The 24,690-nt window shown below is 40.8% G+C and overlaps 1 protein-coding gene across 1 annotated transcript; it reads left to right on the top strand.

The window, feature by feature from the left end:
- The first annotated feature begins 1,525 nt into the window (after nt 1-1,525).
- Nucleotides 1,526-23,766, top strand: LOC104672969 (zinc finger protein 737-like). Its single transcript, XM_010376839.2, is given in 6 exon segments — nt 1,526-1,705; nt 12,436-12,562; nt 13,705-13,800; nt 21,241-22,598; nt 22,677-22,782; nt 22,785-23,766. Coding segments are annotated over 6 exon segments (1,851 nt in total). The 5' UTR covers nt 1,526-1,702; the 3' UTR covers nt 22,946-23,766.
- The last annotated feature ends 924 nt before the right edge of the window (nt 23,767-24,690 follow it).

Genomic DNA, 24,690 nt, shown 5'->3' with positions numbered 1-24,690 from the left:
GGCCAGGGCCAGTCTGGAAGTCAGATTAGCATTTTCCTTTTTCAGCTTACATTTCTCTTGTAGCAACCAGACTGTATCTCGATAAATTAATTTATAAGCAGTAAGCAAACACCATCCACTTTGGGATGACCCCTCAGCATCTCCCTTGCTGACCAGAATCCCCTGCAGCACTTCACGCACAGTCAAAGGTTTAAATTGCACTAATTTAGATTCCCAATTCTCACAAAGGCCAGTTCCCCTGGACCATTTACTCAACAAGAAGGAGAATTGGGGGAGTTCCCATCCTGGGATATGGGAAATCCCTGAGCCTCCAGCCCTGTCCTTCTGGTCAAAAAGGGGCACACTTTTGTTTCCAAATCCTATTTGTGATGCCAAAAATGTTCTGTGCTGGAAATGTTGAGAGGGAGAAGAAAAGACACACACACAATACCTTTAAGGGTAAACAACCTTTATCCCACGTAAATGGCAATGCAGACATTATAGACTAATAACATAATAAGCAAATGACATAATAAGAAAATAAATATAAGCAGATTGATATAATAAGCAAATTGCAATAAGAAGAGGAGACAGGAAAAGATATATATTTACCCTCACCAGGCTATGGAGGATTCACCACCAGAAAGGGAAGCAACAGCCACGACTCCAGAGTCAGACACCTGTCTGTGCACAGATTCACCCGTCCTCCACAAATCACCCTGGCTTGATGAATCGGCTCTGTCTAGGCAAAGGGCAAGGTGAACCCCTTGGGCTGTTACACAACCTCCGCCTCCTGGCTTCAAGCGATTCTCCTGACTTAGCCTCCGGAGTAGCTGGGACTACAGATGTGCACAACAACAAACGGGTAACTTTTTATATTATTAGTATAGATGGGGTTTCAACATGTTGGCTAGGCTAGTCTTGAACTCCTGACCTCAAGTGATCCACTCACCTTGGCCTCCCAAAGTGTTGGGATTACCGGCATGAGCCATCCGTGCCTGCCCCTAAATGATTTCTTTCTATCTCCTATAGCAGTTTGAAATTACTTAAAGGTTGTTTCAAATTGAAAAAATAAAAAGAATGTGGATAAAAATAAAATATAAATAGATTAAAAATTACAAGATATTACAAAATACATACGTAAATCTGGAGTGGTCAAAAATGACAAATTTGATTTATTTATAAGGTTTTATTAAAATTAGCTTTAATAAATAATATACTATTACCAAAGTAAAAGTTATGATTTTCTGTTATGTATTATTAACATGACAGCAAAATACTTCTGGTCACCTTTTGAATACATTCAACAAGAGAGAGATTTAAAAAAAGAAATAAAATTTTCCCACGCTCTAGGGTGGGCGTGGCTCAGCTCAGGGAGGAAGCCCTGTTTGAAAAGGCTGCTGCTTAGGCTGTCGCTCTTTGTTCACTCAGCCCAGCGTCTAATCACATCTTCTGTCACTCAGGGCCTGAGGGGGCGAGGCCTTAAGCATTATCCAATCAGGGACGCTGGGCTGGAAACCGTCCAATCAGGCACGCAGCCAGAGTGACCCGTAAGGCTTCCGGGTTTGGCGGGGCCTTTGTGTCTCGCTGTAGCCGGAACTCCAGGTGTCTTCTTCACTGCTGTGTGTCCTCTGCTCCTAGAGGCCCAGCCTCTGTGGCCCTGTGTCCTGCAGGTATTGGGAGATTCACAACTAAGACGCCGGGACCCCCTGGAAACTTAGAAATGGTGAGAGTGCCGGTCCGACATCCCGAGAGAGGGGGACGCGCTGGTTGGAACCGGTGGGAAGTAGCTGTGGCGGGACTCAGGCCTCCGGGCAGTCAGCTCCACAATCTGCACCCCAAGTTCTCCTTGCCCAACTCGGCCTCAGTCCCGTTCAGCCATAAGATGGCGGCTACGCTGACAGCCGGGCCCACGGGCCTCCTGTCTCTTCCCTGCGCAGTGACCGTGCTGTGGCCCGGAGCGCTCTGTGGGCAGCTCTGCACCCGCAGCGCCCCATCCCTCCCAGAATGTGCAGGGACCACCGGAGGGTCGTCAAGGGAGAATCCTGACTCGGGGTGCGGGTCAGGGAAGAGCTGGAAAGGGAAAAGCTTTGGTCCGTGGGGTTCACAGTTTCTGTTTTCTGCGATTAAAAATTTATGGGGCCGGGTGCGATCGTTCACGCCTGTAATCCCAGCCCTTTGGGAGGCCGAGGCAGGCGGATCACTTGAGGTCAGGACTTGAAGATCAGCCTGGCCCAAATGGGGAAACCCCATGTCTACTAAAAATGCAAAAATTAGCTGGGTGTGATGACAAATGTCTATCATCCCAGCTTCTCAGGAGGCAGGAATGAGAGAATGGCTTGAACCCAGGAGGTGGAGGTTGCAGTGAGCTGAGATCCTGCTACTGCACTCCAGCCTGACAACAGAGGAAGACTGTCTTAAAAAAAAAAAGTAAGCACCTTAAAATTTCCTTCTCTTATGTAAACTGTGTTTGAGTAACTTCCCTGGATTTTTCAAACACTTAGTTTCAAAAACCAAGTGAATAACTGATATGGAAATTAAAGCTTGAACCTAAGAACTCCAAGCTAAGGCTAATATTAAGCCTGCAACAGGATGTTATTAAAGACTCAGTTTTTTTCTGGGGAGCCTCCCCTGCAGATTTCCCAGCTTGCTCATCCCAGCCATGGAAGGAGCCTTTATCCTGAGAGAAGCTACAGAGCCCTAGAAAGCTGGGGATCCACGGGCAGTTGCAGTTGAGATTAAGATGAAAGGAAACTGAGAGGGTCTTACTGATGATGAAGTTTTTATGTTTTGCGGCACTTTCTACACTTCGTAAAATAAAAAACATTAGATTTATGTAAAAAAAAAGAATTCCAAAAAATTATTGCAACAGCAGAAAGTGCCAACTAAGTATAAGATCTTTATGGCTTGCAAAGATGTAGGCAGAAAAGGGCGTTCTTTTTTTAGGGAGGAGCAAACAAGATTAGAAAGGAGGTGGGAAGGGAATAGCAAATGGAGAGTGAAAAAGTCAGATTTTAGATCAGAGAATGTCTTACCCTGAAATCAGCGTGTTCTTAGGAGGGACGTAAAATGGGGTTGTATGTTGACTCAGACTGAGGGTAGCACAAAGTTCAGGAGCCTGAAGGAGGGAGATAAGCTTAAGAAAAGTTTGACTAAGGATTATTTTATTTTAGGCTAAGTGTAGTGGCTCACGCCTGTAATCCCAGCACTTTGGGAGGCTGAGGCAGGCGGACCTGAGGTCAGGTGTTTGAGACCAGCCTGGCCAAAATGGTGAAATCCTGTCTCTACTAAAATACAAAAATTATTGGGAGGCTGAGGCGGGCAGATCACCTGAGGTCGGGAGTTCGAGACCAATAAATAAATAAATAAAAATAAAAATAAAAATAAAAAATTCAGGTATGGTGGTGCATGCATGTAATCCCAGCTTCTCATAAGACTGAGGCAGGAGATTCGCTTGAACCCAGGAGGTAAAGGTTGTGGTTAGCCGAGATCGCAAAACTGCACTTCAGTCTGGGTGACAGAGTGAAGAAATATTTTATTTTGAGCATGGAAGACAAATTCAGCTGATTTTTTTAATGAGAAAAAGGAGAAAATGTTCAGTGTGTGTGTCTGGCTGTGTGATAAGTAAGAAAAGAGAGCACCATCTAAGTCATAATGGGAAGAGTGTTTCTTTCCATAAACTGTTCCTGGAGCACACAAAGGATGGAGAATTTTATTAATCACAAATACTTTCTAGGTTTATCTATGTGTTTCATCTTTCCCCATCTCTTTTCTTTGTTCTATGCTTTTCTTCCATTTGGCTTTTCCTGGGCTGCATCTCATATATGAAACTGGTAAACCTAACTACAGTGTTTTGCTGAGCTCTGTGAGTAGCTCTACCAAATTATCGAACTTCAGGGAGATTATGGGACTCCCCAGTTTTTAAACAGTAGCTCAGAAGCATAGAAAAGCCCATGGGGTTTGTGACTGGCATCTGCAGTGAGGACAGTGTTGTGGGACCAAGCCCTAAATCAGGGTCTGTGTTGACGCTGGGTGGTGTCAGAATTCAAATATCAGACAATGTGTTGGTGTTGGAGAATTGTTTGATTTTCAGCAAACTCTACAAATTTGGTGCCAGAAAAAAGATATCACAGAGGCCTGGCCTGGAATAAAACTCTAGGTGTTTGGGAATGGGAGCTCTGCTGTCTGGTACACAGGCTGTCACACTGCCCATTGTCCTGTGATTCCAGGTATTCTCCCAGGGTGACAGAGGACTGAAAACTTAGAAGAAAGGAGCTCTGATGACAGACCCCCTTTTCCCACAGCTGCCACCACGGGATTCCTACCCACTCACAAACACACACAGTAGACATTGACATGGCCACACTCCTCTGAGGTGTAGGCACCACCCTCAGGAACTTCACCATGGCATTTTTGATCCTAGTGTTTCTTGGCAAGAACCCACAAGTCTCTACAAGTCTCCTGACATATCCCCACCCCCAGATATTAAATCTGCAGCAGCAACCTGTTTTCTCTACCAACCTAGCATTTTGGACCAGCTGTTCATAATCTCATATGTCTGCATGCACACAGTAATAAATCAGAGTACAGCTGCATTGGGACTACTATCTGTAGCAAAAATCGGTCCTCTCACCCACATTGCACTCTCCCACCCAGGGATTTAATTTTTTTCTTTTAGTTTTTATTTTTGTTTTGGGGTATACTTGGGTTTGTTTTGGTACATGGGGGTTTTGTGTACAGATTATTTTGTCACTGAAGTATTAGCCATAGCACAAAACAGGTATATTTTCTGATCCTCTTAGTCTTCTACCCTCTACCCTCAACTAGGCCACAGCATCTGTTGTTCTCCTCTTTGTGTTCATGTGTTCTTATTATTTAGCTGTTACTTACAAATAATAACATGCATTTGGTTTTCTGTTTCTGCATTATTTTCTTTTTATTTCTTTTTTTTTTGGAGACGGAGTTTCACTCTTGTTGCCCAGGCTGGAGTGCAGTGGTGTGATCCAGGCTCAGTGCAACCTACATCTCCCAGTTTCACGTGATTGTCCTACCTCAGCCTCCTGAGTAACTGGGATTACAGGTGCGTGCCACCACGCCCAGCTAATTCTGTATTTTTAGTAGAGATAGGGTTTCTCCATGTTGGGAAGGCTGGTCTCAAACTGCTGACCTCAAGTGATCAACTGCCATTTGACTCCCAAAGTGCTGGGATTACAGGCATGAGCCACTGCACCAGGCCTCTGCACTTGTTTTCTAAGAATAATGGTCTCTAGCTTCACTGATGTTATAGGAAACAACATGATTTTGTTTTTCAATGGCCACAAAGTATTCCATAATATTTATGTACCGTATTTTGTATTTATTTTATTTTTGAAGACATGGTCTCCCTTATTGCCCAGGCTAGAGTGCCATCGCATGATATTGGCTTACTTTAGCCTCAACCTCCCAGGCTCAAGCAATTCTCTCCTGCCTCATCCTCTTCTTGGGACTACACATGGGCATTACCACACCTTGCCAATTTTTCTTTTTGTATTTTCCGTGGAGACAGGATTTTGCATTGTTTTCTCAGACTGGTCTGAAACTTCTAAGCTCAGGCAGTCCACCTGCCTCAGCCTCCCAAAGTGCTGGGATTACAGGCATGAGCCACCGCATCTGACCATACCATGTTTTCTTTATCCATTCTACCATTGATAGGCATTTAGGGCCTGTCCATGTCTTTGCTATTGTGAATAGTGCTGCAGTGAACATGCATGCGGATGTGTCTTTATAATATAATAATTTATATTTCTTTGACTGTATACCCAATTATGAGATTCCTGGGTCAAATGATAATTGTGCTTTTAGTTCTGTGAGGAATCACCACACTGCTTTTTATAGTTGTTGAACTAATTTACACTCCCACCAGCAGAGTATAAGCATTCCGTTTTCTCTGCAACCTTGCCAGTATCTGTTATTTTTTGACTTTTTAAAAATAGCCATTCTGACTGGTGTGAGGTGGTATCTCATTGTGGTTTTTCTTTTAATTTCTCTAATCATTAGAGATGAGCATTTTTTTCATATGCTTGTTAGCCACATGTATGTCTTCTTTTGAAAAGCATCTGTTCATCTTTTTTGCCTACTTTTTAATGAGGTTGTTTGTTTTTTTCTTTTAAATTTGTTTGTTTCTAATAAATTCTGGATATGAGATGTTTGTCAGAGGCAAAGTTTGCAAATATTTTCTTTCTTTTTTTTTTTTTTTTGAGACGGAGTCTCGCTCTGTCCCCCAGGCTGGAGTGCAGTGGCCGGATCTCAGCTCACTGCAAGCTCCGCCTCCCGGGTTTACGCCATTCTCCTGCCTCAGCCTCCCAAGTAGCTGGGACTACAGGCACCCGCCAACTCGCCCGGCTAGTTTTTTGTATTTTTTAGTAGAGACGGGGTTTCGCCGTGTTAGCCAGGATGGTCTCGATCTCCTGACCTCGCGATCCACCCGTCTCGGCCTCCCAAAGTGCTGGGATTACAGGCTTGAGCCACCGCGCCCGGCCGCAAATATTTTCTTTCTTCCGTAGGTTTTCTGTTTACTCTGTTGATAGTTTATTTGCTGTGAAGAAGCTCTTTAGTTTAAATAGGTCCCATTTGTCAATTTTTGCTTTTGTTGCAGTTGCTTTTCGTAGCATCATCATGAAGTCTTTGCAGGTTTCTATGTCTAGAATGGTATTTCCTAGGTTGTCATGCAGTGTTTCTTATAATTTTACATTTAAGTGTTTAATTTATCTTGAGTTGATTTTTGTATATGCTGCAATGAAGGGACCTAGTTTCTGTCTTCTACATAGTGCTAGGTAGTTATTCCAGCACCATTTATTAAAGAGAGAATTCTTCCCACATTTCCCTTGTCAGCTTTGTCAAAAATCTGATGGTTGCAGGCGGGTGCCATTATTTCTGGGCTCTCTATTCTGTTGCATTGGTCTTCAGCTTGAGTCTCTCCAGCCTGGCTTATCATTGGGCCGATAGCCCAGGGTCACTGGAAATTCCCTCAAAATCACGTAGGTGTCTTTGAGGCATTTGAGGATGTTCAGAGCAGAATTATGTTAGGCTGACAAGAGTGGTTAATTTTCCTTCTGTCTCAGTGTAAGAGAAATGAGTCATCCTGTGTTTGTTCATCCCCTTGTTGGTTGGTACTCAGATGAGGGTTTCTCCAGTTTTCTGGTACTTGGACGATAAAGAAGGAAAAGATCTGGAGACCCAAATGGATAAACTAGTTGCTCCCATTTTATAGGGCCATTAAAAAAAAACTATTAAGCAGTCTTGGTTCCTACAATCCAGAAACTTTTAATCTAGACAAGCAACTGGATAAATAATTGAATTATGCATCATACGCTTGGTACAATAAATAGATGTGTCCAAAATCTGAGGCTTTATTTAGGCCACTTTCTTTATATTTTTGAGACTTCTGATGTCTACATCTGAAAGCATATTTATGAACAGAATAATTGTTATTATAAGTTCTTTTTTTTTTTTTTTTTTTTTGAGACAGAGTCTCTGCCACCCAGGCTGGAGTGCAGTGGTGTGATCTGGGCTCACTGCAACCTCTGCCGCCCTGGTTCAAGCAATTCTGCTTCAACCTCCTGAGTAGCTGGGATTACAGGTGCCGGCCACCACTCCCAACTAATTTGTATATATCTTTTTTTTTTATTTTTGTATTTTTAGTAGAGATGAGGTTTCACCATCTGGTCAGGCTGGTCTCAAAATGCTGAGGTCGTGATCCACCCATGTCATCCTCCCAAAGTGCTGGGATTATGGGCATGAGCCACCATGCCTGGCCGTATAATTTCTATTTCTTTTACCTTGCCAAGTGTACATATTTATTTTCTAATAAAATTACCCTAGAAAAGCTGGGTGTGGTTGCTCATGCCTGTAATCCCAGCACTTTGGGGGGCCAAGGCAGGTGGATCACAAGGTCAGGAGTTCGGGACCAGCCTGTCTAATATGGTGAAATGCCATCTCTACTAATAATATAAAAAACTAGCCGGGCGAGGTGGCAGGCGCCTGTAGTCCCAGCTACTCGGGAGGCTGAGGCAGGAGAATGGCGTGAACCCGGGAGGCGGAGCTAGCAGTGAGCTGAGATCGCGCCACTGCACTCCAGCCTGGGCGACAGAGCGAGACTCCGTCTCAAAAAAAAAAAACAATTAGCCAAGTGTGGTGGCACGCATCTGTAGTCACAGCTACTTGGGAGGCTGAGGGAGAAGAATCACTTGAACCCTGGAGGCAGAGGTTGTAGTGAACCAAGAAGGCACTGCTGCACACCAGCCTGTGTGACAAAGTGAGACTACATCTCAAAAAAAAAAAAAAAAAAAAAAAAAAAGGCCGGGCGCAGTGGCTCAAGCCTGTAGTCCCAGCACTTTGGGAGGCCAAGACGGCCGGATCACGAGGTCAGGAGATCGAGACCATCCTGGCTAAGAGGGTGAAACCCCGTCTCTACTAAAAAATACAAAAAAAAAAAAACTAGCCGGGCGAGGTGGCGGGCGCCTGTAGTCCCAGCTACTTGGGAGGCTGAGGCAGGAGAATGGCGGGAACCCGGGAGGCGGAGCTTGCAGTGAGCCGAGATCGTGCCACTGCACTCCAGCCTGGGTGACAGAGCGAGACTCTGTCTCAAAAAAAAAAAAAAAAAAAAAAAAATTACCCTAGAAAGCCTTAAAGGATTTGTTTAAATTGCGTATTAGAATGTAGTATAAAATAGTATAAAGTTCATAGGTTTTCTAAGCTAGAAAATATTAAAATTACAGAAATTCTGGGATTTAAGGGGTTTTTTTAGGTAAGCTTAGAAAAAGCAAAACTGGTAGTACCGCAGTGGCATAGAGAGCAGAATTTTACATAGGGTCCTCACCCTGCTCCAGACCTGTTCAGATTCACCCTTTTTGGAGGTCTTGCCTCAGGTAACTGATTAGAAGAGATCAGAGTTTTGGCTGGTGAATCTTGCTGCCTTTCTAGAGCCGGTGGTCACAATTTCCTGAAACCGCAAAGCAGATAAATGGGATAAATAAAGTATGTATTTTAGGGTCCTAGTTTTTAAATGTTCTATTAAAACCAGTGCTTGCAGAGACATTGTATTTAGAAACTTGTTTTCTATTCCTGCAGATCCAATAGTTGCTCCATAAGTCACAAAAAAGTAAATATAAACAGAATAAAACTTCGTCTAAACTACATTAACCTCTTTCTATCTCTCTTTCATCTGTCTATATTTAGCTTTTATTCTGTACAATTTTTAAAAAATTGATGACAGAGAAACAGAAGAAGAAATAAAAATGCTGGGCCTTTTACCTAAATCTTGAAAATTGTTAAATCCTTAGTACCAGCTCCCAGGGTGTTATAAGAATTTAATCACATAATGTGTTATGCCCAGCACAGTGCTTTGTATCACACTCTTGAGCACATAGTACCTGCTTAATAAACATTGCATCAGCACATGGGTATATATTGTTTTTTAAATACAGACTTATTCAGACATTTCTGCCTTCTGTTTCCTCTTGTAAACTTTAAAGAGCCAGCAAAGAATATAAAACTTTAGGATGGAGATGGGTTGTCCTTGTTTGTACAAGTATTTAGTTGTGACAAGTGCTGAGTGTAAGGGACCCTGTGCTGTGCCTGCTTCTCTGACTAATGGTAATAATGAGTCAATGGGGAGCAACATCAGCATTGACAGGGGGCTTGTTTAAACACCCATTCATGGACCCTTTTCAAACCTCCAGAGTCACAATACATAAAGTGGCACTGAAATTACCAAGTGAATTACAAGCTCGTTAAAGCTTGAGAGGCAATACTTAGCTTAGTGGTTATCAGCCCAGGCTTCTCATTAGGATCACATGGCCAATTTGCAGAAATCTCTTATGCCCTCCCCACAGTTTGTTTATTGTTGTGGGTGGAAGCATCCATGTTGTTTTAATAAAGGGCCTCATGTGACTGTAAGGTGAGGCCTGAATCAGATATGAAGGCTGCAAAATGCATTCATGAGAATTAAGTTCCACCTTTGCACTAAAGGGTGGCTGCGGGGCCTGTTCTGTTTGGGTTTGATAGGGACACGTCAGTGTGGCACATTTTTCCATTACTGTAGCAGAAATGGGTGATGTCTGTGGCAGGGGAGGGCACCTGAGGACAGGAAAGGAGAAACTTCTATTTTCATCTTCATGGAGCATCTCATTGTTCCTGAACCTCTTCTGTTTTAAAGGACAGAAATGGGTGGACTTTTTCTGTCTTTTTCTGCCAGTTGATGTCATGCTAGCAGGTAAACATGTGGTACTGACACTTTTAAAGACATATTCTCCAGATGCAGGTGTAATTAGTCCACAGAATCTCATCTGAGAAGGAATTCCAGTGAAGGAGGAGATAGGGAAAAAAAAAAAAAAAAAGGCTTTTTCTTCAGGTAAACATGCCTCAGCCTGAAAAGCTGTGTCCACTCCTCTGCCTCCTGGACTGCCATGCGTTTAGTACTTTCAACCCTTTACTTCTCTACTTGTGTTTTTCCTCCCTAAGGATTTTGGTTTAAGTGCTTCTTAAAATTCTTATAAGAGTCAAAGGTGTCTGAAAAATATTTCTTTGCTGTTTCCCAGAGCGTTTTCTTCATTCTCTAAATCACAATTTCTCATATGCCATGCAGATTTCTCAACAAGAATTTATGATCTGCAGTATTAAAAATGTTCCCTTTGTGGCTGTTGAACATGGAAAGATGTGGATATTCAAGATTTCTGTTGGGGAAAACTGTGGTCCTTAGTAAAGACAGAGAACATGTAATGTTGAGGTTCTATTCGTGTGTGCCATCAGCTGTATGCGGAACAGGATTAAGAAATTGCTTATTGGCCGGGCGCAGTGGCTCACGCCTGTAATCCCAGCACTTTGGGAGGCCAAGGTAGATGGATCACCAGGTCAGGAGATTGAGACCAATCTGGCTGACACGGTGAAACCCCGTCTCTACTAAAAATAGAAAAAGCCAGGTATGGTGGTGGGCGCCTGTAATCCCAGCTACTCAGGATGCTGAGGCAGCAGAATAGCTTGAACCTGGGAGGTGGAGGTTGCAGTGAGCCGAGGTTGCAGTGAGCCAAGGTTGGGCCACTGCACTCCAGCCTGGGTAGCAGAGCGAGACCTTCTCAAAAAAAAAAAAATAATAATTGCTTATTTAGGTTGGGCGTGGTAGCTCATGCCTGTAATTCCAGCATCTTGGAAGGTCGAGGTGGGCAGATCACCTGAGGTCAGGAGATCGAGACCAGCCTGGCCAACATGGTGGAACCCTGTCTCTACTAAAAATACAAAAATTAGCTGGGCATGGTGGCAGACCCCTGTAATCCCAGCTACTCGGGAGGCTGAGGCAGGAGACCCGCTTGAACCCAGGAGGTGGAGGTTGCAGTGAGCCAAGATCACACCATTGCACTCCAGCCTGGGGGACAAGAGTGAGATTTCACCTCAAAAAAAAAAAAAAAAAAAAAAATTTGCTCATTTAAAATGGGATGGCATTTATTACCCAGAAAGTTCTGAAAAAAACTTATTAGGAGATACCTGCTCTCTAGGGTGCTAAATGAAGCCTACTTAAAATTACTACTAAAAATTACAGAACATAGGAGTTACCTGTATTTTGAGGTTTGTGTAAAACTGATGATTCTTTATGATTAAATCAGATTTTATTTACTTTTTTGAAAGAGGAATATTTCAATAGTGATGCTGTGTTCTTCTCTGTGCATTAGCACATCATAAAAATTTCTCCTAGTGCAGTTAATGGTTAATGATTCACTTGCTTAAATGGCTCTGACAGATTTTTTTCACTATATAGCTGATTATTTTTCTCTTCATTATTAAGTATATTTATGCAGCTCATGTGAATAAACCATCACATTTAATCTGGCAGTTGTCCTTTTTTCTTAATTTTGTCTATATATTTTTCTTTGGAAAATATATCTTATCTTTGTTACAGGCCAGAAAAACTGAGAAAAACACAGGCTCTTCCACTTACTGGATGTTTGACAAAATTTCCTTCTTGGGCCAAAAACATTGACATTATTGGTGAGCTTGTTAGAAATTCAAAAAATCAGACTTTATTCCAGATCTTCTGGAAAAAAACCCCTGCACAATAAGGTCTTCAACTTATTGTATATATTTAAATTTGAAAGGTGCCTTCTAACTCAACATATCTTTTTCATCTGAATATTCACAACTCATTCCATATGGTGTAAACATAGCACTCAAAAATGTACATGTTTGTGTTCCTTAATTTTACACTTTACTATCTAGAAAAATATATGAACTGATGTTATGGATCTTATGCTGTTCTTTTTCTCAGAGAATACATTAGATAATATTTCTGTTTTGAAAGTTATTTTATTGGATAATTTTAGTCCTATAAGTCAGAACCATTTGTCTTTACTCTCTCATTTCACCTTAAGTCAAATTAAAAATTCCACTCATGATCACTTGGTAAAAACGTATGTGTGTGTGTTTCAGGGGCCGTTGCAATTTAGAGACGTGGCCATAGAATTCTCTCTGGAGGAGTGGCATTGCCTGGACACTGCACAGCGGAATTTATATAGGAATGTGATGTTAGAGAACTACAGAAACCTGGCTTTCCTGGGTGAGGATAACTTTAATACATTATTCATAATATACACAAAAGGTTTTATTTCTCTTTTTTGTAGAATTTTTTTAGTAATGTATGCTTTTATAAAAGAGTTTCAGATCCACTTTTTCAATAAAATCTTCAGAATTCGGTCATTTAGAAAAGAAACTCTTTGGTGCCTCTTGCCTATAATCCCAGCACTTTGGGAGGCTGAGGTGAGGGGATTACCTGAGGCCAGGAGTTCAAGACCAGCCTGGCCAACATGGTGAAACCCCATCTCTACTCAAAGTAGAAGAAATTAGCCAGGCATGGTGGCACGCGGCTATAATCCCAGCTACTCAGGAGGGTGAGGCAGGAGAATAGCTTGAACCCAGGAGGCAGAGGTTGCAGTGAGTTGAAATCATGCCGTTGCACTCCAGCCTGGGCAACAGAGCAAGATTTCGTCTCGAGGAAAAAAAAAGAAAAGAAAAAAAATTTCTTCAAGATGTTTCATCTTAATCCAAGCTTTCCATATTTCTTTCCATATTTCATATCCAAGCTGTAATCTTTACTCCAAATTAGTGGTAATTCCAGAAATTTAGTGGCATAAAATATTGTAGCTTCCACCTGAAAACCTAATTACCACCACCAATTTTTGATTCAGTAGTGCCAGGCAGGAAAATTAAGAAACCTACAAATTGAAAGTTATTTTCTTTCTTTCTTTATGTTTTTTGTTTTTGAGACGGAGTCTTGCTCTGTCACCCAGGCTGGAGTGCAGTGGTGTGATCTCGGGTTACTGCAACATCCACCTCCCAGGTTCAAGCAGTTCTGCCTCAGCCTCCCGAGTATCTGGGACTACAGGCGCACATCACCATGCACAGCTAATTTTTGTAGTTTTAGTAGAGATGGGGATTCACCATGCTGGCCAGGCTGGTCTCGAACTCCTGACCTCGTGATTCACCCGCCTCGGCCTCCCAAAGTGCTGGGATTACAGGCGTGAGCCACTGCACCCGGCAAATTGAAAGTATTTTCTAAATATTTAGAAATTTCTGTTATAAATTTGTATTTTGGTATTAATTTACTAGAATATTTTATTACATTGTCTTTGCTGAGCACATTACTAGCTTGCAAGTGCAGAATATGAGCAAGATTCATGTTATTTGTTTTTAATAAAACAGGTATTGTGGTCTCTAAGCCAGACCTCATCACCTGTCTGGAGCAAGGAGAAAAACCTTTGACTATGAAGAAACATGACATGGTAACCAACCCCTCAGGTAGGTGCGAGTGAAAATGAATACAACAGATGACACAGATAAGAGGTCCTGAGGTCAAAGAGAAAGCCAGTCCTTAAAGTGTGATTTGGGAAGCTGTGTTCCAAAGGAAATAGTTCCTGGGCAGCTGTTTTTGTTTTTTTTTTATTCTTTTTTAAAATTTTGCTCTTTTAAAGGGGCATCTTCTGCTTATGCTTTTAAATTCTGTAAAAATTCTACTTTTCTTTCAGTGAGCTCCCTTCAAGTTCACAGTGAGAGCCAAAGTCCTCTTCATGGCATGTGAAAGACTGCACAATCTGGCTGCTTTTTCGTTGTTTTGGGGACACATACATATCCTCATGATTTTGAGAATTACTTCTCTTTTTGCATCAGGTCTGAAATGTGTGAAAGTAGTAGTTTCTGTTGAATTTTTTTTTTTTTTCTGCTTAGTCCTTTCTATTTTTATTACTACATAGTTTTAAAATGTAGTTTGAAATTATAAGATGATATCCTTCTGCTTTGTTCTTTTTTTTCAAGATTGTTTTGGCTATTCAGAGTTTATTTTAGTTTGATGTAAATTTTAGAATTGTATTTTCCATTACTGTAAAAAAAAAAAAAAACACTGCAATTTTGACAGTAAGTTTATGAAATCTATAGATCACTTTGGATAATATGACGCTTTAATAAGATTTATTCTTTCAGTCTCTAGACATAAAATATTTTAAAATGTATTTGGATCTTCTCATTTTTTCTTTTTTTGTTGTAAACATTTTCTTACCTTCTTGGCTAATTTTTTTCTCAGAAATTTATTATTTAATGCTATATTAAATAAGATTTTTTCTTCCTCTATTTTATCAGATTGTTTTAAGCATATGAAACCATACATACACTTGTGTGTTAATTTTATATTTTGCTAATTTACTCAGTGTATTTGTTAGTTTAGGTAAGTTTTAATGTACTGTTTATGGTTTTTTAAATATAAGAGGTATGATCCACAAACAGCAACTTTTACTTATTTTTCTTCAATTGCAATGGATTCTTTTCTTTTCTTTCTTTTCTTTTCTTTTCTTTCCTTTCTCCCCCCCCCCACCCCCACCCCCACCAAGATGGGGTTGGGTTTCACTCTTGTTGCCCAGGCTAAAGTCCAATGGCATGATTTCGGCTCACTGCAACCTTTGCCTCCCAGGTTCAAGCGGTTCTCCTGCCTCAGCCTGCTGTGTAGCTGGGATTACTGGTGCTCGCCACAACACCCAGCTAATCTTTTGTATTTTTTTGGTAGAGACCGGGTTTCACCATGTTGGCAAGGCTGGTCTCAAACTCCTGACCTCAGATGATCTGCCTTCCTTGGCCTCTGAAAGTACTGGAATTACAGGCATGAGACACCCCTTCTAGCCCAGTTGTGTGGGTTTCTATGTAGGCAGAACTGACCATAAACTGTGGCTCAAGTAACTGAAACTGAGTCAGGAACCACTTCAGAAACCCCAATAAAGGCCAAGGTCTGCAGGCCTGCCTACATTGCTGTAAATGGGTGTCTTCTTCTAGGTCTCTGGAATGGAAGGACCTCTGCCAGACTGTGGCTGGGAGTTTGGGGTGGTTACAGAGTAAGTTCAGAATTCTCAGTGGGACTAAGTTGGGTGAATCCTGTCCTGGTCTGTAGCCATGAACTAGGGTCCTGTAGTTTCCCACCTGAATGAGAGCCTGCCTTCTGAATAGAACACTTCTCAATCTTCAGCTTTAACAGCATTTCACAACTCCCTCCCTGGCTCTCAAATCTCCCTCAGAGGCACTTATTTTGGAGATGGCATCTTGCTACATCTTTGATCTGGTCTTTGAGACCCAGGCTGGTCTCAAAATCCTGGCCTGAAGCAGTTCTCCAACCTTAATGTACCATGGAGCTATCATTACAGGTGTGAGTCATAATCCTGGTTGTCTCATAAAAGTATTTTGTCAGAGATGGCTGACATTGTTTTGCCATAAGGGAATATGAAAATACAGCACTTTTAATCTTTTCATCTCACTGACGCCACTCTCCCTGTATGTTTTTACTTTCTATTTTCTCTGTCAGATTTATTTGTAATTTTAGATTCAGATATTTAAGACAATATGCTAGACTTTGCATGGTATGCCTGAAGTAAATTGCATAATTAGTAGGCACCCATAGTTACTAAAATAGTTATTTATAAATTTAAGTTTGCTGCAGGCAAAAAGGAATTATAGGATGTTCATCTACTTTTTTCAGCCTATATCTCCATAATAAAATAGTTTATTTCCTAATATTTGTTTTACAGATCAGAGGGTCTAACACTACTCTGGAAAATACATATTTTTTTATTTAACAATGTAAGGCTACTCTTTGTTTCTAAAGTTGGATTACAGCAGTTTCATTTTGTGTAAGAATACCATATATTGAAAACATTAAAAATAACTAGTTTCTTTTAAATGCTAATTTATTTTCTCATTAGAATCTTCTATTTATAATTATACTGTATATTCTCTGAAATTTTATGGCCACACAGTGGATGCCAATGATTCAGAATACTTGCATTTAGTGAGCACATACTAATAGTTAAATATTGCAATTATCTAGAAATTTTTTTTTTTGAGATGGAGTCACGCTCTGTCACCCAGGCTGGAGTGCAGTGGTATGATCTTGGCTCACTGCGACTTCCACTTCCTGTGTTCAAACTATTCTCATACTTCAGTCTCCCAGGTAGCTGGGATTACAGACATGTGTCACCATCCCCAGCTAATTTTTGTATTTTTAGTAGAGATGGGGCTTCACCACGTTGGCCAGACTGGTCTTGAACTCCTGACCTCAGGTGATCTGCTCATCTTGGCCTCCCAAAGTGTTGAGATAACAGTTGTGAGCCACTGCGCCTGGCCTGACAATTTTTTTTTTTTGAGACGGAGTCTCACTCTGTCGCCCAGGCTGGAGTGCAGTGGCCGGATCTCAGCTCACTGCAAGCTCCGCCTCCCGGGTTCACGCCATTCTCCTGCCTCAGCCTCCCGAGTAGCTGGGACTACAGGCGCCCGCCACCTCGCCCGGCTAGTTTTTTGTATTTTTTAGTAGAGACGGGGTTTCATCATGTTAGCCAGGATGGTCTCGATCTCCTGACCTCGTGATCTGCCCGTCTCGGCCTCCCAAAGTGCTGGGATTACAGGCTTGAGCCACCGCGCCCGGCCTGCAATTTTTTAAAATTATACATCAATGTTGAATACAAGATTTTATGAGTAAACGTTTCTCTTGTTTTGAAGTTTTGAACCCCTCTGGGGTTCAAGTGATTCTTCTGCCTTGACCTCCTGAGACGCTGGGACTATAGGCATGTGCCACCACGCTCAGCTAGTTTTTGTATTTTTAGCAAAGATGGGGTTTCACCATATTGGCCAACCTGGTGTGGAACTGCTGACCTCGGGATTTGTATGCTTTGGTCTCCCAAAGTGCTGGGATTACAGATGTGACCCACTGCACCTGGCCTCAGTGTAGGTTTCTTAACATTAGTTTATTGGGTGTTTTGGGTTTATTTATGTATTACAATTTTAGAGAATTTGCAATTCTTTTTGTACATTTTAAGTCAATTTAAGATAATAAATTATGCATATCTATCACAATCAGATTACATATGTATGTGTATTTATCTATAAATATTACCCTAATTTTAGTATGGCTCATGCTGTATTCTTTCTTATCTGATTTTTGATGGTAGTTTTATCTTGTCTAAGTGACTAGTCATCAAGATAGTCTTATTTTCACCATGTGTTTAATGATGACTATATATTTGCTTTTGTGAGAGAAACACTTCTATGATTTGAAAGTAATTTTCGAAAAGATATATAATTCTGGTGGTTTTTTTTTCAGTTTTTCTTTAAAAAAAATTGTCGTAAAACACATAACATAAAATTTACCATCTTAAATCTATTGAAGTGTGCATTTCAGGGCCAGGCTAGGTGGAGGCTCTTATTTGTAATCCCAGGATTTTGGGAGGCCAAGACTGGAGGATCCCTGGAGCCCAACAGTTTGAGATCAGCCAGGGCAACATATGGTGACCCCTCTCTCTAAAAAAAATAATAATAATAGCCAGGTATGGCGGTGTGCAGCTGTGGTCCCAGCTACTTGGGAGATTGAGGGGAAGTCAAAATTGTACCACTACACTCCAGCTTCGGTGACAGAGTGAGACCCTGTCTCAAAAAAACAGCTGTTCATTTCAGGCATGTTAAGTATATTCACATTGTATACAAAAGATTTCTAGAAACTTTACACCTTGTAAAACTAAAAGTCATTGACCATTAAGTACTAAATGCTCATTTTACCCTCTCTCCAGGCCTTAATAGACATACCTTCCACTTTCTGATTTTATGATTTTGACTACTTAAGATAGCTCATATACATGGAATCATACAGTATCCATAATTCTGTCACTGGATTAATTCAGGTGACATAATATTCTCAAAGTTCATCTTAAAATTGAGAATATTGTTTTTTCTAAGGTGGAATAATACTTCATCATATGTATATGTTACATTTTTTGATATGTTTATAAATCAAGAGACATCTGGGTTGCTTTTGTGAATACTGGTACAATAAACATGGATTTTCAATTATATCTTCCAGGTTTTGTGTTGCATATTTTGTTTTTTTGTTGTTTTCCTTTTTTTGAGATGGAGTCTCACTCTGTTGCCCAGGCTAAAGTACAGTGGTGCGATCTCGGCTCACTGCAACCTCTGCCTTCTGGGTTCAAGTGATTCTCCTACCTCAGCCTCCCAAGTAGCTGGGATTATAGGTGCATGTCACATCGCCAGGCTAATCTTTTATTTTTAGTAGAAATGGTATTTCACCATGTTGGCCAGGCTGGTCTCAAACTCCTGACTTCAGGTTATCTGCCCACCTCAGCCTCCCAAACTGCTAGGATTACAGGCTTGAGACACTGCATATGGCCTGTGTTACATATTTTGGATATAGATTTATACATGAGGAACATTTATAACATTTTAAAATAATAGCTGTGTCTTTGTTTTCCACCAGCAATCAACATCAGTTTTATTTTCATTGCACCTAATGGGTGTAAGTTGATTTTGTGTGTCATTGTGTTTTTTTTTTTTTTATTTCTCTACAAATTAGTAATTTTGTATGTTCTTTCAAATGCTTTTTCCCATTTGTGTATTTTTTTTTTTTTTTTTTTTTTTTTTTTTGAGACAGAGTCTCCCTCTGTCGCCCAGGCTGGAGTGCCCAGGCTGGAGTGCAGTGGCCGGATCTCAGCTCACTGCAAGCTCCGCCTCCCGGGTTTACGCCATTCTCCTGCCTCAGCCTCCTGAGTAGCTGGGACTACAGGCGCCAGCCACCTCGCCCGGCTAGCTTTTTGTATTTTTTTAGTAGAGACGGGGTTTCACCGTGTTAGCCAGGATAGTCTCTAACTCCTGACCTCGTGATCCACCCGTCTCGGCCTCTCAAAGTGCTGGGATTACAGGCTTGAGCCACCGCGCCCGGCCCCATTTGTGTATTTTTATGTTTAAGCATTTTATTTAAAATATGTAATTGGCCGGTTGCAGTGGCTCATGCCTGTAATCTCAGCACTTTGGGAGGATGAGGCAGAGGGTCATGAGGTCAGGAGATCGAGACCATCCTGGCTAACACGGTGAAACCCCGTCTCTACGAAAAATACAAAAAATTAAATGGGCATGGTGGTGGGCACCTGTAGTCCCAGCTACTCGGGAGGCTGAGACAGGAGAATGGTGTGATCCCGGGAGGCAGAGCTTGCAGTGAGCTGAGATTGCCCCACTGCATTACAGCCTGGGTGACAGAGCGAGACTCTGTCTCAAAAAAAAATAAAATAAAATATATTATTGTATCATTCAAGGAAATAAACAACTTTATTTTATCAGTGTTGATATTGTTTTCAACATTTTTAAAAGAGATTATTTCTCTCTATTTTGTATGCATGGCAACTTTGTGGAAGATCATCTGATCATAAAGAAGGGTTCATTTCTGAGCTCTCTATTCTGTTCTTTCATCTGTTTATCTTTGTGTCAGTGTCACATCGTTTATGTTACTGTAGGTTTTTTTTTTTTTTTTGAGTCAGAGTCTCACTGTGTCACCCAGGCTGGAGTGCAGTGACGCAATCTTGTCTCACTGCAAGCTCCGCCTCCCAGGTTCACGCCATTCTCCTGCCTCAGCCTCCCAAGTAGCTGGGACTACAGGCGCCCGCCACCATGCCTGGCTAATTTTTTGTATTTTTAGTAGAGACGGGGTTTCACTGTGTTAGCCAGATGGTCTCAATCTCTTGACCTCGTGATCCACCACCCCAGCCTCCCAAAGTGCTGGGATTACAGGCATTAGTCACCGTGCCTGGCCATGTTACTGTAGGTTTTAACTGTAGGTTGTATTGACATCTTTGAAAAATGAAATTTTTTGCCCTCTGAGCAAGAATATGTTGTAGAGTATGTTTCATTTTCATGTATTTTTGAATTTTCCAGTTTGACTTTTGCTTTTAATTCCTAGTTTCATTCAATTTTTGTTAGAAAACACAGTGTATACTTTTAGTGTTTTTAAAATAATTGGTGGTTGTTGTTTTTTGAGACAAGAGCTTACTGTCACCCAGGCTGCAGTGCAGTGGCAGAATTGTGGCTCACTGTAGCCTCAGCCTCCGGGGCTCAAGTGATCCCCTTTACCTCAGTATTTTGAGTAGGTAGGACTGTAGACATGCACTACCATGTCTGGCTAATTGCTTGTTTGTAGTGTTAGGATCTCACTATGTTGCCCAGACTGGTCTCAAACTTTTGGCCCCAATCAATCTCCCAAAGTATTAGGATTATAGCCAAGAGCCATGGCACACAGTCAGTATTTTTAATTTAACAAAACTTGGTATGTGTCCTAACAGAATACACTAGATGCAAATAGGAATATTGTGTATTATCTTGGTTTTGACTGGAGAGTTTTGTGTGTGTCTGTGAAGCCTAGTTGGTCTATAATATGGTTTGGATGTCCATGTTGTCCAAACCTCATGCTGCAATAGAAATCCTCAGTGTTGGATGTGGGACCTGGTGGGACATGTTTGGGTCATGGGGGCGAATTTCTCATGATCCACCCGTGTCAGCCTCCCAAAGTGCTGGGATTACGGGCATGAGCCACTGCATCTGACGGGGAATTTACTTTTAAAGGCATAATGTTATACTGGAGAGCAGGAAGAGCTGTGTTGTAAGTAACAGGCTTTTCTTTATCTTCTATGTGATTCTTTGCATTGTGCTCGCCTGGGGCCCTTCATGCACTTAACTGACTTATAAATTTTTTACAAATGTATTTTGGGCAGTATGTTTTTGTTACATTTACGTGTCCAGGAAGAAATTACAGCTTGCGATATTTTGCTGTGTCATCTTGCTTAGGTAGTTTGTATAGCTTTATAGGTTAGATTTGTAAAGTATATTTATCTGAGTCTAGCAATTGAAGTAATGTGTTTTTGTTGTTTCTTTCAGTTTTGTGTTCTCATTTTGCCCAAGACCTTTGGCCAGAGCAGAACATAAAAGATTCTTTCCATAAAGGGATACTGAGAAGATACGAAAAATGTGGACATGACAATTTACAGTTTAAAAAAGGCTGTGAAAGTGTGGATGAGTGTAAGGTGCACAAAAGAGGTTATAATGGACTTAACCAATATTTGACAACTACCCAAAGGAAAATATTTCAGTGTGATAGATATGGGAAAGTCGTTCGTAAATTTTCAGATTCAAACAGACATAAGATAAGACATACTGGAAAAAAACCTTTCAAATGTATAGAATGTGGCAAAACTTTTAACAAGTCCTCAACCCTTACTACACATAAGAAAATTCATACTGGAGAGAAACCCTACAAATGTGAAGAATGTGGCAAAGCCTTCAACTGGTCCTCACACCTTACTACACATAAGATAATTCATAGTGGAGAGAGACGGTACAAATGTGAAGACTGTGGCAAAGCCTTTAGCCGGTTTTCATACCTTACTGCACATAAGATAATTCATAGTGGAGAGAAACCCTACAAATGTGAAGAATGTGGAAAGGCCTTTAAGCGCTCCTCTAACCTTACTACACATAAGATAATTCATAGTGGAGAGAAACCCTACAAATGTGAAGAATGTGGAAAGGCCTTTAAGCGCTCCTCTATCCTTACTACACATAAGATAATTCATAGTGGAGAGAAACCCTACAAATGTGAAGAATGTGGCAAGGCCTTTAAGCACTCCTCTGTCCTTACTACACATAAAAGAATTCATACTGGAGAGAAACCCTACAAGTGTGAAGAATGTGGCAAAGCCTTTAAGTACTTCTCATCCCTTACTACACACAAGATAATTCATACTGGAGAGAAACCCTACAAATGTGAAGAATGTGGCAAAGCCTTCAACTGGTCCTCACACCTTACTACACATAAGAGAATTCATACTGGAGAAAAACCCTACAAATGTGAAGAATGTGGCGAAGCCTTTAAGTACTCCTCTTGCCTTACTACACATAAGATAATTCATACTGGAGAGCAACCCTTCAAATGTGAAGAATGTGGCAAGGCCTTTAAGTGCTTCTCTATCCTTACTACACATAGGAGAATGCATACTGGAGAGAAACCCTATAAATGTGAAGAATGTGGCAAAGCCTTCAACTCGTCCTCACACCTTACTGCACATAAGAGAATTCATACTGGAGAGAAACCCTACAAATGTGAACGATGTGGTAAGGCTTTTAAGCGCTCCTTTATCCTTACTAGACATAAGAGAATTCATACTGGAGAGAAACCCTACAAATGTGAAGAATGTGGCAAAGGCTTTAAGTGCTCCTCTACCCTTACTACACATAAAGTAATTCATACTGGAGAGAAACTATAAATGTGAAGAATGTGGCAAAGCTTTTAACCCACTATCCTTTTTATACATAAGAAAATTCATATTGGAGGGAAACTGTACAAGTGTGATAAATGTGGCAAAGCCTTTATTTCATCCTCACACCTTAGTAGACATGAGATAATTCATGTGGAAGAGAAACCCAACAAATAAGAAAATGTGACAAAGCCTTTAAGGACACCTCTGCCCTTACTAGACATATGATAATTCATACTGGAGAGAAACCCTGTGAGTTTGATGAATGTGGGAAAGCCTTTAGCCAGCTATCAACTTTTACTAAATATGAGAATTTATATGAAACATAAACCCTACAAATACAAAGAATGTGACAAAGCTTTTAGGAAGTTCTGAACCCTTCTTACACATAATTCACACTGGACAAAAATCGTACAAGTTTGAGGAATGTGGCAAAGCCTATAACAAGTTTTCAATTTTTTTTTTTTTTTTTTTTTGAGATGAAGTTTCATGCTCATCACCCACGCTGGAGTACAATGCCATGATCTCGGCTCACTGCAATCTCAGCCTCCTGGATTTAAGCCATTCTCCTGCCTCAGCTTCCTGAGTAACTAGGATTACAGGTGTCCTCCAACATGCCCACCTAACTTTTGTATTTTTAGTAGAGATGTGATTTCATCATGTTTGCCAGGCTGGTCTTGAACTCCTGTCCTTAGGAGATGCACCCGCCTTGGCCTCCTGAAATACTGGGATTACTGGCGTGAGTCATGATGCCTGGCCACAAGTTCTCAATTCTTAAGAGACATGGCGATAATTCATACTGAAGAGGAAATCTACAAAGCTAAAAAATGTGACAGTGCTTTTACCAGAACCTCCAACTTCTCTATACATAACAATAATTATACTAGTGTGAAACCCTAGAAATATATAAAATGTGTCAACGCCTTTATATGGTTGCCACACTTCATTGTAGGTAGGATAATTCATACTGGCAAAACTCCTACAAGTGTGAAGAATGTGGCAAAACTTTTAATCAGTTCTTAAACCTTATTTCACAGAAAAGCTAGTATCCTTGAAAAAAACTGTACAAATAGAAGGAATATGGAAAACCCATTAATTCCTACTCACATCTAACTCAACATAAAAAGGTTCCTTTTAATAAAAGCATTAAGGCCGGGCGCGGTGGCTCAAGCCTGTAATCCCAGCACTTTGGGAGGCCGAGACGGGCGGATCACGAGGTCAGGAGATCGAGACCATCCCGGCTAATATGGTGAAACCCCGTCTCTACTAAAAATACAAAAAACTAGCCGGGCGAGGTGGCGGGCGCCTGTAGTCCCAGCTACTCGGGAGGCTGAGGCAGGAGAATGGCGTAAACCCGGGAGGCGGAGCTTGCAGTGAGCTGAGATCCGGCCACTGCACTCCAGCCTGGGCGACAGAGCGAGACTCCGTCTCAATTAAAAAAAAAAAAAAAAAAAAAAAAAAAAAAATAATAATAAAAGCATTAAAATTGCAATTACTGTCAAACTTTCAGAAAGTATGTCTTTAAAATGAGTATTTTTTGTGAAGACAAGCATTACAAATATAAAGAGGGTTATAAAGTACATTTACTTGTATCACAGATTTTATTGCACACATTTTGTACTGAAGGAAAACCCTAAAGCAGTTGCTCAAGCTTTGTTCAACATCAGGGAATTTATATTGGAGATGAGTCCTACAAATGTATTAAGTTTAGAAACACTTTTTTTTTTTTTCCTTCAGAAACTACAGCTTAGAAAACACCAGAGAGTTTATACTGAAATATAATTTTGCAGATGCAGTAAATATGAAAAACTATTTAATTCAAAATAGATTATATATAAATATCAGAGAAGTTACAGTAGAATAATAAGGCCCTGATATTTCAGACATTATACTAAATCAGAGCATTGGGTATAAAAACTAATCCACAGCAGCAGTTTTTAGGTAAATGATTTCTATGTAACTTTAAAAGGAGTAGATTTTTGGAAGCATTGTAATTCCATTGAAAGTGTATTTGTTTCATTGAATTAAATTTTTTAAAAGCTGAATAATGATGTAATACAGATTTCAAATTATG

Source organism: Rhinopithecus roxellana, chromosome 12 (assembly GCF_007565055.1).
Source record: "Rhinopithecus roxellana isolate Shanxi Qingling chromosome 12, ASM756505v1, whole genome shotgun sequence".
NCBI classification, from domain to species: Eukaryota; Metazoa; Chordata; class Mammalia; order Primates; family Cercopithecidae; genus Rhinopithecus; species Rhinopithecus roxellana.
The sequence above is the reverse complement of the archived record's forward strand: the minus strand, read 5'-3'. Positions and strand labels throughout refer to the sequence as shown.